This window comes from Argentina anserina, chromosome 6 (genome assembly GCF_933775445.1).
Source record: "Argentina anserina chromosome 6, drPotAnse1.1, whole genome shotgun sequence".
In the NCBI taxonomy this organism is placed as follows: Eukaryota; Viridiplantae; Streptophyta; class Magnoliopsida; order Rosales; family Rosaceae; genus Argentina; species Argentina anserina.
Window position 1 is genome coordinate 23867659 of NC_065877.1, and position 16725 is coordinate 23884383.

The 16725-nt window shown below is 39.5% G+C and overlaps 2 protein-coding genes across 4 annotated transcripts; one reads left to right on the top strand and one right to left on the bottom strand.

Moving 5' to 3' along the window:
* The first annotated feature begins 9917 nt into the window (after positions 1 to 9917).
* Positions 9918 to 13970, top strand: LOC126801263 (D-glycerate 3-kinase, chloroplastic). 3 transcript variants are annotated; one of them, XM_050528768.1, is made up of 12 exons: positions 9918 to 10215; positions 11584 to 11969; positions 12100 to 12179; positions 12269 to 12320; positions 12404 to 12445; positions 12554 to 12632; positions 12709 to 12740; positions 12879 to 12947; positions 13125 to 13199; positions 13318 to 13434; positions 13538 to 13588; positions 13672 to 13970. In XM_050528768.1, the coding sequence occupies exons 1-12, from the start codon at positions 9987 to 9989 to the stop codon at positions 13813 to 13815; spliced, it is 1356 nt and encodes a 451-aa protein (XP_050384725.1). In that variant the 5' UTR covers positions 9918 to 9986; the 3' UTR covers positions 13816 to 13970. The 3 variants fall into 3 exon arrangements, with proteins under 3 accessions (XP_050384725.1, XP_050384723.1, XP_050384724.1); XM_050528766.1 differs by having other exon boundaries at positions 9919 to 10215; positions 11533 to 11969; XM_050528767.1 differs by having other exon boundaries at positions 9919 to 10215; positions 11569 to 11969.
* A 1471-nt stretch (positions 13971 to 15441) lies between these two features.
* Positions 15442 to 16725, bottom strand: LOC126801274 (auxin-responsive protein IAA17-like). The gene is made up of 4 exons (XM_050528783.1): positions 16474 to 16725; positions 16170 to 16351; positions 15964 to 16075; positions 15442 to 15758 (listed from the first exon to the last, which is right to left on the bottom strand). Exons 1-4 carry the CDS (start codon positions 16665 to 16667, stop codon positions 15659 to 15661), a joined length of 588 nt encoding a protein of 195 aa, XP_050384740.1. The 5' UTR covers positions 16668 to 16725; the 3' UTR covers positions 15442 to 15658.

Consider the following 16725-nt stretch of genomic DNA (forward strand, 5'->3'; position numbering starts at 1 on the left):
TTGGTTACAGGGATGCTTCTAGTTTCAATTCACATGAATGTTGAAATGCTCCATTTTGTTTTGGGGTGACTTCCCAAAACCAATTTAATGGGAAGGAACGGAGAGTTGTAAAATGGTAAAATTTGTATGAAGACTTGGGATTATCTACCAAATGGGGGATATGTAGGATCAGATTAAAAGTATGGTGGTCAGTCTATGAAGAATAGGGGAATTGTTTCATTGCAGCATATCCCCTGACATTCCTTCTTTGCTGCTGGTCTGTTTTCAAACTCCCCCATATGGCCAAAACTAACATTGTATTTTGAATCTACTAGTGTCCAGCTCTAAATCTGATTGATAAATTACCCTGCTTAAGTAGAATTTCCCTACCACTCAATTGCTGTAACTTGCTCGTGGTTCTGTTTCGGTTACAATTGCTTTACATAAGATAAATCCCCATAGGATATAGGTTCTGTAAATCTTTGAAGGAAATGTAATCTTGGTTTTGAGGGTACTGGCATAGGATATAGAACTTCACTGTTGGCAAAGGACTGTTTAGATCACCCAAAGAAGAGCAGCATCTAGGAAATAAAGTGTTGGTTGACCTCCATGTATCAATTGAGTGTTATACGGTGTTGCCTGGTTGAATCATCAACATGATTCCTGAAGAGATGATAAGAATGGTCATGATGTTCATACTTCAGTATGTGTATCCTTTGCCAGCAGAAATTTCCTTTTGTATCTGGCTTGGCGAACGGCATGACTTTTTTTTTTTGGTTACAACGAACAGCATGACTCTTTGAGATCTACTAGGATATTATTAACATGATTGTCTTTTTTTTTTTACATGATTGTCATCCGCAAACTACTTTTACATCAATATACTTCAACTATGAGCGTAACTCATGAAAAATGCATTATCATAAAACACTGTTCATGAAGATCAATTGTAAAATGCGATTATACATGAAAGATTATTTCATCTGCCCCTGAATCTAAATGTATTTCTCATGATGCTGTTGTGTACACAACAATTTGGTGAGATTATAGCTTATCAGTTTTCACTAATAAAACAACTTGTGATACGGTTTGTGTGAAACATTGGAGGAAACTAACAAAGTAAATGTAATATCCCGAAAATTTATAATTATTTTATAATTATTTTTCAAAGATATTTAAATTGGTGGTGATCCAATTATATAGTACAAGGGAGAAAACGAAAGTGTTCGAGCGATTTATACTCAGCAACGTTACCGTGAGGGGTCAAGAGTTGACTTTTATCTGTTAGGAATCTCAGAAAACTTCATTCATGAAAGTCGTAGAGTTCGTCAATACGAGTTCGTAGACGCACGACATGCTTTAATCAGATATCGTATGTGAAAGTTGTTAGCAACGGAAGTTTGGTTTCCGATTTTGGAAAAAGTATAAAAGAAAAGAGATGAGATTAAAAATCAGAAAATCAGTTTTTTTTTTCCAAAATCAGCTCAGGTTACTGTTCACCCGAGCTTAGGTATTGTTCAAGCGATTTTTCCCTCTTTGTTGCCGAATCTTTCTCCGACTACATGTCCGTCGTCTGGCGACGGAATTGAGTGAGACCGGTGGCGTTGGAACCGAAGGTCCCCTACCAATATGGGTTAGTGTTTGGGAGAGATTCGAGCTGTTTGAAGCCCAAAAATAATGAAACAATACGGTTGTTCCGTTTGAAAAAGTGAGGAGAACTCCCTCCTTCGACAACCAATAAAAGTGATTATTCTTGTATTTTGAAGCTTGTAGGATGTATATCAACCCTCTAAAACAGTTTTATCTATTTTGAAACACACAAGGAGAATCGACGATTTCTTTTTCTAGGGTCTGTGAATAGTGCCGATTTTATGTTCTTCGTCGATTGGACCGTTTAGGCTTGGATTTAGACTTTGTTGTCAACTATAAAGTTGTTGGAAATGTTGTTTAGATTGTGGTGGTAAATTTTGGTGATCATTGGTGGTCACCGGAACAGTGGTAGTGCCGCCACTATTGGTGGCGGGTGGCGGTGTGTTGGTTCATGTGTCGGAGTAATGGTTTACTCCATTGTGATGTGCTCGTCGATACGAACATTTACATAGGTCATTTGCATGTGTTAGGTTAATTCTTGAGTAAGTTAGTTGTTGTTAAAGGTTTGGCGATTCTAGGTTGAATTGTTGTTGTCGTGTCTCAAGTGTTAATAACTTGCAACCTTGATATGAATTAGGTACTTGTTGCTTGGTTATGGAGTGATTGTGGTAGCTAGTACCTTCCTTATTTTGAGTAGAAGACGCAGCAGGAGCTAAGGTGAGTAAACCTCACAATGATCATCATGATCGAAGTAGTGTTATAATTATTGAATTTAGTTTGAGTTGTTAACATAGTCATTGCATCACTAGCTTATAAAAATTGTTCTAAAAATTTGTTTTGGACATCTACGGTTCATGAGTAAGTGAAACGCTATTTTAATAAATGATTTTAAAAGGTTTTAGTGATTATGGACTATGGTGAATGTGAGTAAATCTCACTATGACGAGTGTAACCTTGGCGGTGACTCATATTTATGATTTCTTAAAAAGACTGAACTGTGAAATCTATATAATATAGTGGGTTTTGTATGTGTACGAAAATGGTAAATACGATACATACATATGAGTTGCTATATTATATAATGTTACAGTGTTTATTTAAATTATGAGGTTGTATTGTGTTCGATTAATTGTGGCAGATGAGACCGAAAGGGAGATAACGTACCTTCTGGTCTAATGGATTATTGGAGTGATTATATATATATATATATTGTTGTGCAAGAGTCGCTTGGTTGTAGTACAATAACATGTGTGGATTGTTATATTATACGTGGTTTTAACATTGAGTCTTGTTAAAACATTTTCTGGTCTTCGAACGTTGTTGGCAGTAATCGGAACCAAGCCTTGGCCGTGTGTCGGTTACGATCAGTTAGAGCTCTAGTCTGTTTGCCGGTGTACTGCATGAGGGGTAACAAATGAGTTGCCTGGGTCTCATCAGTACCCATGTTTTGAATGATATTGGGTAACATATGGGTTGCTCAGTATCTATCGGTGTACTGCATGAAGGGTAACATATGGGTACCTCAGTCTCATGAGTACCCATGTTTTGAGTGATATTGGGTAACATATGGGTTGCCCAGTGTCTGTCGGTGTATTCCATGAGGGGAAACAGATGAGTACCTAGGTCTCATGAGTACCCATGTTTTTAAATGATATTGGGTAAGAGATGGGTTGCTCAATGTCTCATGAGAACACATATTTTAAATAATATTTGACAACCAGATAGGCCGTCCAGTGTCTCATGAGTACGCTTGTCTTTAAATGTTATCTGCCATATTTCTTTTTTATGTGATGTATGTTATACTGTTAGTTTACTCATACAGACTAAAAAGCTTATCGGGTTTGTCTTTACAATCCCGGTACACCAATTCAATGGTGTATGAGATAGTTCTGCAAGTGGGGATTAACAGATTCAGAGGGCTTACTCTGAAGATTTATGAAGATTTTTTTCTTCTGTTTGTGGTGAGGATTGAGTGAATTCTACATTTCTATTGTTTATAATACTGAGATATAAACTGGTTATGTATTATTCAAGTCGACTGAGTCGTACTGTAGACTCAGTTTCGATACACTGTTATTATAAGATGATTTCAATATATTTGAGATTGTTTTAGAGTTTTCATGGCTTCGAATTCAAGTTTTTATCATTCGAAATTTCGAGATTATGACAGTAAAAATCTGAACCGTTCATGGAAGCTTTGAGTCTTATATCACTTTTTTGCGAAACTGTTTGGGTAATTTGTCATTCCAATTAGCAAACAAGGAAGAGATGTGATGGCAGCCATACATATAACGAACTATCTATTGATTTGTGTAACTGTAGGGATAGAAGATAGAATGGTCTATTGAAAATTGTGATGGGACGTAGATCTAAAGCTAAGAATAGAAAGAAATTGAAAAGAGAAGCTTGATTTCATAGATAACAGCTAGGGTTACAACCTTAGATATTTATAGTCCGATTGGACCGATGAGGACACAACACGTGCCACACAACCTAATACATAGATAATTAACTGAAATAACTAACTGATTAACAGAAATAATTAACACGTACTAGATATGTGCACGATCAAATGAAACACTGCATTTCCCCTGTAGCTGATGATTCCTCTTAGAGCTAGGAGAGACCTTTACATCCCAGTCTGCTGCAGAACAAACTTGACCTCAAGTGGCATCACTGTCACGCTGCAGCACTGCATTCTGATAGAACTCAGGGTAGAGTTGAGAAATGTTGGCACCCAATTCCCAAGTAGCTTCAGACTTGCCAGTCCCCTTCCATTGAATTAACCACTCAGCTGTAGCTTCTCCCTTCTGCTTAATCAATCTCACATCCAATAGTGCTGCAGGTACCCACTGCTTCTCCTCAGTGTCTTGAATCCGTGGTAACTAAGTCTCCACAGGAATTGAATCACCAACACACTTCTTGAGCAAAGACACATGGAAAACATTGTGTATGCGAGCAGTTGGTGGTAGTTGCAAACGATAGGCTACTTCCCCAATTCTCTCCAATACTACAAAAGGACCATAGTACTTGGCAGCTAGCTTGTGGAAAGCTTTTTGATTTCTTGCAGTGCTCTGCCGGTATGGCTGCAGTTTAAGGTACACCAATCTCCCACTTGAAAAGTTTGTTCAGTGTGTCCCATGTCATAGTATCGTTTCATTCTCGATTGAGCTCGTTCCAAGTTCTTCTTAAGCAAAGCCAAGATGTCATCTCTTGATTGCAAGTCTTTATCAACCTCAACCACTGAAGTAGATCCCAGAAGATAAGCTTTAACCTCATATGGTTGATAACCATACAATGCTTGGAAGGGAGACATATCAATGGCAGTGTTATGGGAGGTATTATACCACCACTCAACCCATGGGAGAGCTTCAACCCAAGTATGTGGCCTATGACATGCTGCACAATGCAAATAGTGCTCCAATGTCTTGTTTAGATTCTCAGTTTGGCCGTCCGACTGAGGATGGTAGGCCAAGGACTTGCTAAACTTAGTACCTTGCATCTTGAAGAACTCCTCCCAAAAGAAACTCATAAAAATAGGGTCACGGTCTGAGATAATGTCATCAGGAGCCCCATGTAGCATATAAACTTCGTGAACGAAGATCTTAGCCAAGGATGCCGCAAAAAAGAGATGAGATAAGGGAATGAAGTGAGTGTACTTTGTAAGCTTGTCAATAATAACCCAAATGACAGTCTTACCTTCAGACCGAGGCAGGGCTTCGATGAAGTCCATGGAAATGACACTCCAAGCTCTCTCTGGTATTGCAATTGGTTGAATGAGGCCAGGCGGTTTGAGAGTTTCATGGTGATTTTGCTGGCAAATGGCACAACTTGCAACAAACAATTTCACAGCCTTATGTAATCCATGCCAACTGAAATTTCTTTTCACACGTTGATACATGCGAGTTCTACCAGCATGCCCCCCTGTTAAACCCCCATGAAGTTCCTCAAGTATGAGAGCCCGTCAATTCCCACTTTGAGGCACAAATAGTCTATCTTTGTGGTACAGCTTGCCATTCACCATGCTAAAGTTCTTTTTGGCACCTCCTGATTGTAACAACTTCAAAATTGTAGTAGCTTCTGCATCAAGAAGCAAGCCTCTTGTAGTTCTATCACGTAATCATAAACCGGTTTAGAAGTTCCCATCATGGCCGCAAGAGTTGGACTGCGAGATAACGCGTCCAGAGCTGAATTCGTTTTGCATGTCTTGTACACAATAGTATGGGCGTCATAGTTGAACTGCTGCCACAATTGCCATAATCTCTTTATCGTAAACTGAGAGCGCTAAGTGTGGGGCAAGTGCCTTGCTCATAAAGGCAATGGGATGTCCAGTTTGTGACAGGATGGCACCAAGTCCATGATCAGAAGCGTCACACTTAACCATGAATTCTTTTGTAAAATCTGGAGCTGCTAGCACTGGAGCTGTGACTAAAGCAAGTTTTAACTCCTCAAATGCCTTTTGAGCTGCCTCATTCCACTGAAACGCATCCTTTTTGAGTAAGTCAGTTAGGGGTTTGGCAATGATTCCAAAGCCACGCACAAACTTCCTATAATAACCAGACAATCCCAAAAATCTCCTAAGCTGCTTAATGGTTTTAGGGTGAGGCCATGCTTTGATGCTAGCAATTTTAGTTGGATGAACAGCCACTCCTTCAGCTGAAATGATGTGGCCTAGGTATTCCACTTGCGGAGCTGCAAAGGTACATTTACTCCTCTTTACCTTGAGCTTCTGGTCACATAAACGTTGAAGAACCAATTCCAAATGATAGAAATGTTGTTCCAAGGACATGCTATAGATCAATATGTCATCAAAGAATACTAAGACACATTTGCGCAACATATCACGTAGAGCATCATTCATTACTGCCTGAAAAGTAGAGGGAGCATTTGTGAGGCCAAATGGAAGTACAAGAAATTCGTAATGTCCAGAATGAGTTTGAAACGCTGTCTTCTCGATGTCACTCTCAGCCATCCGAATCTGATGATAGCCAGAACGAAGATCTAGTTTTGTGAAGACCACTGCGCCCTTGACTTCATCCAGTAGTTCATCTACGACATGAATTGGATATTTATCCTTTATGGTCACTGCATTGAGAGCCCTATAGTCAATGCATAAACGCCAAGTTCCATCCTTCTTCTTGACCAAAAAGACTGGAGAAGAGAAGGGACTGGGACTAGGCCGGATGACTCCGTTTGCAAGCAACTCTTGAATTATCTTCTCTATTTCATTCTTTTGGTAGTGAAGGTAGCGATATGGCCTTACACTAACAGGGGAAGTGTGTGGAGCAAGAACAATCTTGTGGTCTTGACCTCGTGCAGGAGGTAGTTGAGTAGGTTCCTCAAAGACAATGGCATATTTGTGTAACAACTCATTAATATCTGGATGTGAAATGGTGGAATTGTTGGTGGTGGGTAACAAATTAAGTTGAACCACGACTGCTTCTATTTCCCTTCTCAACAAACGAGTCATAGATTTACAACTAATGACTGGGGAATGTGGGTTCTTCTCACCCTGCAAGCTATACCATACACCATTGATTTTGAATTTCATAACCATAGACTCAAAATTTCAAATGATATCACCAAGAGTTTTCAACCAAGAAGTGCCCAAAACTAACTCACATCCTGAAACAGGTAGAATGTAATAATTGACCACAAAGGAATATTGTTGCAAAGTAATTGGTACCTCAATCTTGCTATGAGTATGCATAATATCTCCACTAGCAAGTCGAACTCGTAATGGCTCGATGGCAGTCACCACACCCTTGCTATTCTTCAAAACTGAGGAGTAGATAAAATTGTGGCTAGCTCCAGAATCAATTAAAACATGGACTGATTTGGTATTGTATGAACCCTTCAATTACATAGTGTTTGAGCTTTTGCCTTCTCCCATGACATGCAGATGTAGTTCTGCCTCACCATCGTCACCAATAACCAAACCTTCTTCACCTTCTTCATGTGGCTCCGGGCCTCTCAAGTCTTGCTCCTCTTGGACAATTTCCAACATCATTCTCAACTGAGGCCGATTATCTTGCCTCCTATGGCGCCGGCAATTATGTCATGGCCTGAATTCCGCATCACAAAACAAACATTGGTTTCTTGCTCGGCGGTCCAAGTACTCCGCATGAGTGAGCCGGCGAATCTCATTGTCTTGGCCACCATTACCTGCAGCTGCAGGTGCCTGAGGTACAATTGGTTGGGGATTTGGTGGTGCCACCACGCGAGGAGCTTGTTGGTGTTGAGGACGCAGAGCAACATTTTGAAAACGCACTGCAGTTCGGAGATTGTGTCCCCATGCCTCAAAGAGTTTGGCTAGTTCGCATGCATCATAGAGTGTTGCAGGCTTCAAGGCCTTCACATCCGCACGAAGGCTTTCCCGCAACCTACTAAAAAAATAGTGCAACAACAACTGATGTGAGACGCCGTAAGCACGGCGTGAAAGCTTCGTGAACTGATCCATATAGCTCTCAACTGAGCCAGTCTGGGACATGCGAGCAAGTGCAGCCTGCTGTTCAAGCACATTACGACCGCCGAACTCACGCATAAGCAGGCCAGCGAGACCATACCATAAGGGAGGAAACTCATGCTGGAAGATAAACCATCGATCTGCCGCTTTGTCTGTCAGGTGCATGCTTGCAATGACGAGTTTTCTATCCTCAGGAATTTGAAAGAAAGCAAAGTATTGTTCTACCTTGTTGAGCCATTCAACATGATCTCCACTGCCAAAAGTGGGTAGTTCCAACTTCATTTGATGTATAGTTGGTAAATTTGGATCGACGGGGGTGGCCTGAAAATGGTGTTGAGGCAGGGGAATATATTGAGGCTGAGGAGGGCCAGGCTGTAAAGTTTGATGTGTCGGTGGTATGTATTGGGGTGTGGGGGTAACAGTGGTAGCATAAGTGGAGTGTGCAGGGCCATAGGGAGGGTAGAGATAAGGCTGGGGAGGTAAGGTGAAAGGAACAGTGGGATGTGTGGAGGAAGAAGGGTGATAAGGGCCAAACATGTGATTGATAGGGTTAGGACCGAGATTGGTATACTGATAGTATTGCGGTTGCGTGCCACAGTTCTCTATCACCGGTTTAGAGCCACTGGAACCCTCGATTTGCACGCTTGGGGCCGAGCTAAACAGAGAAGAGGTCCCCGCCCCATGTGGAACCAAGGCAGTGGTCACTTCCAGCATAGTAGTAGCGCTCAGTGGTGCCTCAGTGGTCTGAGTGTTTTGCAGACCGAGGATGACTTCATTGTGAGCTAGATCTCTATATGAGACCTTGCTCGTGACTGGAGGAGGGTGGATGACCACTCGGAGAAGCAGGAAGAGGACCAGATCTGGGCGGATGAGTAGGTGTAAACGATCCAAACAATAGAGTATTGTCGCCGAAAACTGGTGGATCCGGTGGACGGCGAGTAGATCGAAGTTCCTCCATGAATTCTCGACGAGAAATGGACAGAGTATCCTGGCAAACGTTGAGAGTTTGCTGCAGCGCGTCGATACATGCAGAGGTTTCAACCTTGTGAGCCAAAAACTCGCCCTCAAGATGTGATATATAAGTAGTCTGGGATTGAGAGCCACTCACTGTTGGTGGCTTGTTGCGTGCCATGGCCGCAGAGACCAAGGCTCTGGTACCAGATGTGATGGGACGTAGATCTAAAGCTAAGAATAGAAAAAAATTGAAAAGACAAACTTGATTTCATAGATATTTATAGTCCGATTGGACCGATGAGGACACAACACGTGCCACACAACCTAATACATAGATAATTAAGCTTAACTGAAATAACTAACTGATTAACATAAATAATTAACACGTGCCAGACATGTGCACAATTAAATGAAACATTGCATTTCCCCTGTAGCTGATGATTCCTCTTAGAGCTAGGAGAGACCTTTACAAAAATATGGTCTACCATAGTTTTACGGTTCTTCTATCTCTTTCTTCCTATAAAACTTTATCCATGAGTGACATAAACCAAATGACGATCAGAGTTTGCCTAGATGAAAATTGCTAGGTCAGCAAGTTAGCATCATCCTTTAATCGTCTAGTTACAACGTACCTCTTCATTGGGTAGGATAACCACGATGGTACTTATCAACAGCCTTTTTTTCTGGCTAAAAAGCTTCAAATCCGACGTTTACTTTTGAACGAGAAAAAGAAATAGTTGTGACATGTTGACTTCAGACTCCGTTGGACGTTGGTGCTAGCATCACCGTACGTTAATCAGAATACGACGGCTGTCTACCGGCCACCACAGCCACATTAAGAAAGAGACAAAGACAGTTGATAACTGTGGGGTATTTTAGTACTTTCGTTTCACAAAGAAGATTTCCTGGTTTTCCTTGGTCTCGGTTGTCCTTGCACACCACCATTGCCATTTGTTTATAATCTAAAATCTCCAGCTGCTGCTTCCTCACAAGAGAGATGACAATGGCGGCCTTGAATATCCTATCTCAGCCATGGCCACCTCTCTCTTTTTCCAATAATATTAGTAATAATAATATTTTTTATGTAAACAAATGTATTCGCAATACTAAATTACTTTCTTTGTCTCATTCTTATCACTTCTCTGTGTTTTCTTCACTCTATGGAACAAACAGACCAAACTCATCATCCAAGCTCTCTTCAATGCCCTCCCACCCCTCCAAGTCTGGTAATTTTTCTGTTTCTTGGGTTTGTTTCCTTTTACTTGATGATTTTACTGTCTGTAATTGCTCACTGTGAATTTGATTCTTGTTATATATCAGAATCATTCCACTTTTGGGAAGATTGAGAATTCTATCATAAAAAAAAAAAAATAATAATAATAATAAAAGATATGGGAAACGTAATTGAAAAAGTTCCTGTCTTGAATTATCATTGGTTTGTCCCACTGGGTTTGTCTGGCTAGAGTAGATGGTTGTGCTAGGAGGTTTCACAGGTAAACAGAGAATGATAATTTGTTATGCTTTTTGTGGGTGCCTGAAGAAACTGGTAATGGAAAACAGAAAAAGATATCATGATCCTAAATTAGGAAATATGGTTGTACTGAAAAGTAAAAAGATTCAACATTTTTATGTCCTTGTTGCACTTCTACTTTCTAAAAACATAATGGGGTCTTGTCCTTCACTTGCCCAAAGAAAAGATAATGGGGTGACCCCTCTTGGTTGCTTAGTCATTGAAGGACAGTAATTGTGAGATTTGAAGTTGAATAGTGGATGTTCCTTTGCTGGCATTTCTGAAATTAAGATCTCAATATAGGATACCCTCAGATTCATCCTGAAAACACTTCTATGTATGTTCTGCCTTGTAATTTTTGCAAGTTTTAGAGGTTGTTCAATATCATGTGAATACATAGGAGTGATATAGAACATCTCTGATGGGAGTTTGTTCATCATTCTTTTGGCATGCATATTGCTGTTTCAATTCAATATTGGATGTTTCCTGCTATATGAGAGATAGGTTACTCAACAGAGTTGACAGGGAAGCAACTAAGAGCATTCTACATATATGATAAGGAAGCAACATTCTGGGTGCAAATGAATGAACTCTTGTAATGTTAACATCCACTTATTTATGGTGCTATTGGAATGAAAACTATTAACACGAAGCTCATTGTCTAGTTCTCAACACAGTAAAGTGAACAGTTACAATTAGAGGTTTCAGCCATAGTACGAGATATGTGGAAGCCTGAACCTTATGGAATAGATTCCTTGAACTTTCACCCTTAACTGCTTAAGACAGTTTCTCAGGTGCTCTTGCTTTGTATGTGTTGTATGGATTCTTCAAAAATAGTGAGCTTATATCCTTGCTTTCGCTTTGTGAATCCTAAGCATTGGCGAGCTTCTCTATCTTGTCACTGTTCTTACTCCTCTTTATTTTCTAAAGACAAGCTCTTATTTTTAACAAATTTATATGTTTCATGATTGAAAGTTAGCCCTCTTGCTCACAACCCCATCTCTTCCATAGTATAACCTAATGATGTGGACAGATTCGTGGTATATATTTTCCTCCCTTTGTTTCTCAGGGACTCTTACTGCAGGCAGTGGATGTTCCTGGATGAAAGATAATTTTATGCGTCACAATGATTCTACTGACGCTGAATGTGGCGAGGGCCCATTGCATTCTGTGTTTCCAACAAAGGCTGCTGAGGTTTCTTCCGTGAAGGACCTTTATGAGTTTATAAGCTCAGGTCCATTGATGAGCAAACTGGGTCTAGCCCCAGAAGGTGTGGCTGAGTCAATTGACAAGTGGTTAGCATATGGGTCATACCTGTGTCGGCTGTTTCAGCTCAATGAGTTGGACCTCTCAGTTCCTCAGAAAGTTAGGATATATCACTACTATCTGCCGGTCTTTTTTTGGTGTGAAGATCAGATATCTCAGCACAGATCCTTGTACAAAGATGGAGAAGATATACCTCCTCTAGTGGTATATCATAATACATGCTATATTATAGCGTTAACGTACACAGTTTTCAAATCAGTGATGGCATTTGCGAAGAGCCATTGCTGACATGTTTTAGAATCTAGTTCTGGTGCTGATATTTGGTCTGATGCAGATTGGGTTTAGTGCACCACAAGGTTGTGGGAAAACTACACTTGTTTTTGCTCTCGATTATCTTTTCAAAATTGGTGGCAGGTAAGCTAAGATCAATAGATATTCTAGAATCTAGATGATTAAATTTTTTTTTTAAAAATCAATGTTAATTATGTCTTTTCAAATCCCAGGAAGTCTGCCACAATATCCATTGATGACTTTTATTTGACAGCAGAGAATCAGGTATTGTTTTACAGAAGTTATAGTGATTTTTGTGGTACATTATTTTTTAATTAACTTCTGAAATGGGGATGTTCAAATGGTAGGCTAAACTAAGAGAAGCGCATCCGGGAAATGCACTTCTAGAGGTAGTAATCAGTTTACCTTTATTTAAGTGATTGTCGACTCAAAAAAAAAAAAAAAGAGTTGACAAGTTGAATAACATTGCCTGCTCTTGTATTCCATGTCACTTCTAGTTACGTGGAAATGCTGGCAGCCATGATCTTTCATTTTCTGTCGAGACAATGACTGCTCTAAGCAATTTGAGCAAAGAAGGTGATTCTCACTTAAAATTTTTCACTGCAAGAAGTGATGTCTGTTTCATAGTTAATTCACACCCTAAAATGTTCAGGTATGAAGATGAAGCTTCCTCGATATGACAAGGTAACTGTTCCAATTAAGCGGTATATCTGCTTATTCTTCTTCTTCTTCTCTTTTTTATTTATTTTTATTATATTTTTTTTCATTTAAACACTAGCTTCATTAGATCAATGGCTCCTTTGAACTTCATTCCTGTTGCAGTCTGCTTACAGTGGAAAGGGGGACAGAGCTGATCCTTCGACATGGCCTGAGGTGGAAGGGCCACTTACTGTAAGTCTGTAATAGGACTTTCAGTTATATCTGGAGATTATTTGTATACTTTGTTCGAGTAGTTTTTGGGTTATAAATTCTTGTTCCGAACCAAAAGGTAAACCAGCTAGGTGCTTTTGGTATCACAAAAACATATTTCACCTTGCAGTCTATATGTGCCTTTGGCTGGTTATGTAGGTTGTTCTATTTGAAGGTTGGATGCTTGGCTTCAAACCTGTTCCTACGGAAGTTGTCAAAGCAGTTGATCCACAGGTTAGAGAACAGAAAATTCATTTTGGGGACTTGTTGATGTTGTGCCTATACAAACTCCATAAATTGTTAGTATCTCCTAAAGACAACCACAGCTCAAGTGTGCCTCTTCATTTCCCAGCTAGAGATGGTAAATAAAAATTTGGAAGCATATTATGATGCATGGGACAAGTTCATTAAAGCATGGATTGTAATCAAGATCAAAGATCCCAGCTGTGTCTACCAGTGGCGTCTGCAGGTTGGCTTTTGTGTTACATCCTTCCTGCAACAATTACTGTCTTCCATTGTTTATGTATTATTTGTTGTAAAGCGTAATGAGTGCTTGTGCTCCAAACTTGCAGGCAGAGATTGCCATGAGAGAGGCAGGAAACTCTGGAATGTCCGATGATGAGGTTGTATTCTGTATACCAATGTCTTATAAGTTGTCTACTGAACCTAAAACTGATGATGCTTTTGGGGGGATTTAATTTTTCAGGTAAAGGATTTCGTTTCACGTTACTTGCCAGCATACAATGCTTACCTACCTACCCTTTATTCTGAAGGACCAAAAGGGTCAGATCCAAAGCACCTCATCTTTGTAGAAATTGATGAGGAAAGGAACCCCATCCTTGGTAACTAGTTACATTATTTTGAGATTTAAGATCCCCAATTTTGATTTCTTGACATGTCAATTGCATGGGTGATCAGTATTAGATAAGCGCTGTTTCAAATGTACAAAGGTAAATGTAAGTACCAACAATCATGATTTTATTAACTTGATGAATTTGTTTACAACCACTTCATAAACCATCTATGATTTATTGATTCCACTCAATGGCAAGAAATCTAAGGACCACAGCAGCACCCACCATGGCAACAACAGCAGCAGAACATAGCAAACAAACTGCAGTAGAAATATAATCCAACCTTAAGCATAGAACACTCAGAATAGTAAGATCAAGAAATGGGGAACATATGAAATTCAACTAGTAAGAATTGAAGCAACAAACCAAGCAGAGAAGAAGCCTTTCTCCTCCTTGCGTTTTCGAACATGATCGCAACATGACATCTTTCGTTTTGATGCTGCACCTTCCATTGCTTCCTTCTGATATGAGATCATCACTACTACAATCTCAATTCTCAAAGAACATCATGATAGAAATGTCGGGTATATATAGAGGTAACGAGTAGCAAAGAAGAACTAAAACAAATCCTTGGCTTAGCTGTGTTTCTCACTTGCCCATTTATGAAGGTAGTTAGGCAAACAGTGGTCTTCTTCTTGGCTCTCATTGATAACCAATGACATTGTGTTATGGTAAAGAGCCCTATTCCAGCTATGAGGAAACATCTTGTTACAACTGCCACATGGAAGCTTTAAATGTATCATTTTAGCAGAAATATGTGGCTATCTGTAAGTTTAGCAGAAGTTGATAGAGCACAGCCTGATGAGTGATGAGTCTCATGGGACATGCATGAGCCATTCAATTTCATCAAAGCAACTTATTGCTTCCTTTGTAAGCCAAGATAAGATGAAAATGTAAACCCTTTTTATCATTAGTGTCCAGTAACGAAATAAGCAAAATATGCTGAAAACTCATCTTGCTGTTTTTGACTTTACAGAAACAGCTTGAACATGAAGTTTTGTAAACATTTTGATTTTGTTGCTTTTGTGGAACCAATTTGAGCAGGAAAACTTGATAAATATGTTTTTTTTAAATCAAAATTATGAATTTCATTTAAGCACATCAAGGCTCCAAAATCAACTACTTCATCACTCAATGCATGAATAACTCCCTAGGCATCACCCTCAATCTCTACTTCCCAAACCAGAAATTCTTTAAATCATCATTAGTGTACAAGACATTGGAAACAGATTTGATCGTGAAGACTTCAAATTTAGCCACGAAATGCTAATTTTCATATTCATCATTTGGTCTGCCAGATGTTGGAAACAGAAAGGATTGTGAAGGGAATAATTCCCCTAATTTTCTTTTGGGTTTATGGCTGTCAAGTCCCTACCTTTTGTCCATTTTCTAGAAGATATCTGAAAATACAAACTCCATTATTTAAGTCGTCAAACATATAGAATAAGTCATCTGACCCCATTGTATAATCGCCCTTTTTAATTGCATTTAGATTGTTAATTTTCTCTGAAGAGAAAAATGGAAGAGGAACTTGAGATCGAATAGTATGGCATCTGAAATTACTTAGACAACAAGAAATGGAGAAGAATTATGAAGACTTGTATATATAGTGCAGTATGGTGTCTCCAAGTAAAACATGAACTGTGATTAACCAAGAAAAGGAGAAGCCTACATCATCAAGTAGTGCATAAAAAAGCAACTAGAAGATAATTACAGACCAAACTCTTATTCATCTCAACTAGTCTTCCTAACCAAAACTCTTCAATTAAGAAGAAAAGTCTCTATACATGCATATATTTATCATTCTATCATCACATAACTAGAAGGCTTAATTGTCTTTCAGCTGGTGCTTGTGCATTTTGGAGGTGCTCTTGGAGCTAATCCAATCGCCTCTGAGCTTTTCATCAACCTTAGGCGCTTGCATGATTCCACAAACATACTGTTCAAAACCAAAAAAGGGTTCGTATTGAGCACATATAAATGCACGATCTAGTAAAAACTAAAAACATGAATTGTCCCTATCTATGTGAATTAGAATTGTCACTAATTAAGGCGAAGCAATATTTTCAATGCGCAATTTATATTCGCAATCTGACAACATATACAAATCGGACGATAATGTTATTAGATATTCGAATTCTTACTTCCATGGAACATCTCCAACAAGCATCCAATCCCCATCCTTGTCCTCATAAGTAGGCATATATTCCACTCCATTAGCCAGGTCCATAAGCTTTCTCTCATTCATGTCATTACCTGCAAAAAAGAGAAATACAATCATGAACCTCTGAGATTGAAAAGGTTGTGAAAATTAACAAGAACACAGAGATAATAGTATTCAGATACATACGGATGGTCAAGAAGGAGAACAAATCCTCAAGAGCACCCAAAAGCTGGTGATAGCTTTTGCACGTCTCAAGATCCATTTTGCGCAAATATGGAGCTCCATCCACAGCAACCTTGACATACTTGCAGCTCTTCATCAAGTTCCTCCTAGACCCTCTCACCGGCGGCCACCCCACTACTTGTGCCCTGAAATATCATTCACAACTTCCCTTAATTAAAATCATGTAATCACAACCTCAAATTAATCTCATTTCAAAGCTTCACATCGTAAATCTAGAAGAACCATCTGGGTTGGATCAAAGTCTTACTTGGCAGGAGGTTTCTGAGTTTTAACCTCATCATCAACAGTTGTTGATGACGAGCATGAGCTCCCAAGGTTGAGATCGACGCTGGTGGTCTCGGAGAACACACGTTTAGAGCCTGAGCCAGGCAAGCCAAGGGTCAGCTTCGTGTCGTCGTAGTTCAATCCGGCCAGCATGTGCTGCTCGTTTTCCGGTGACATTTTTTTTTTTGATGTGTTTGGGTAGGAAAGTGAATGTGATCGACCAAACAACTAGTAT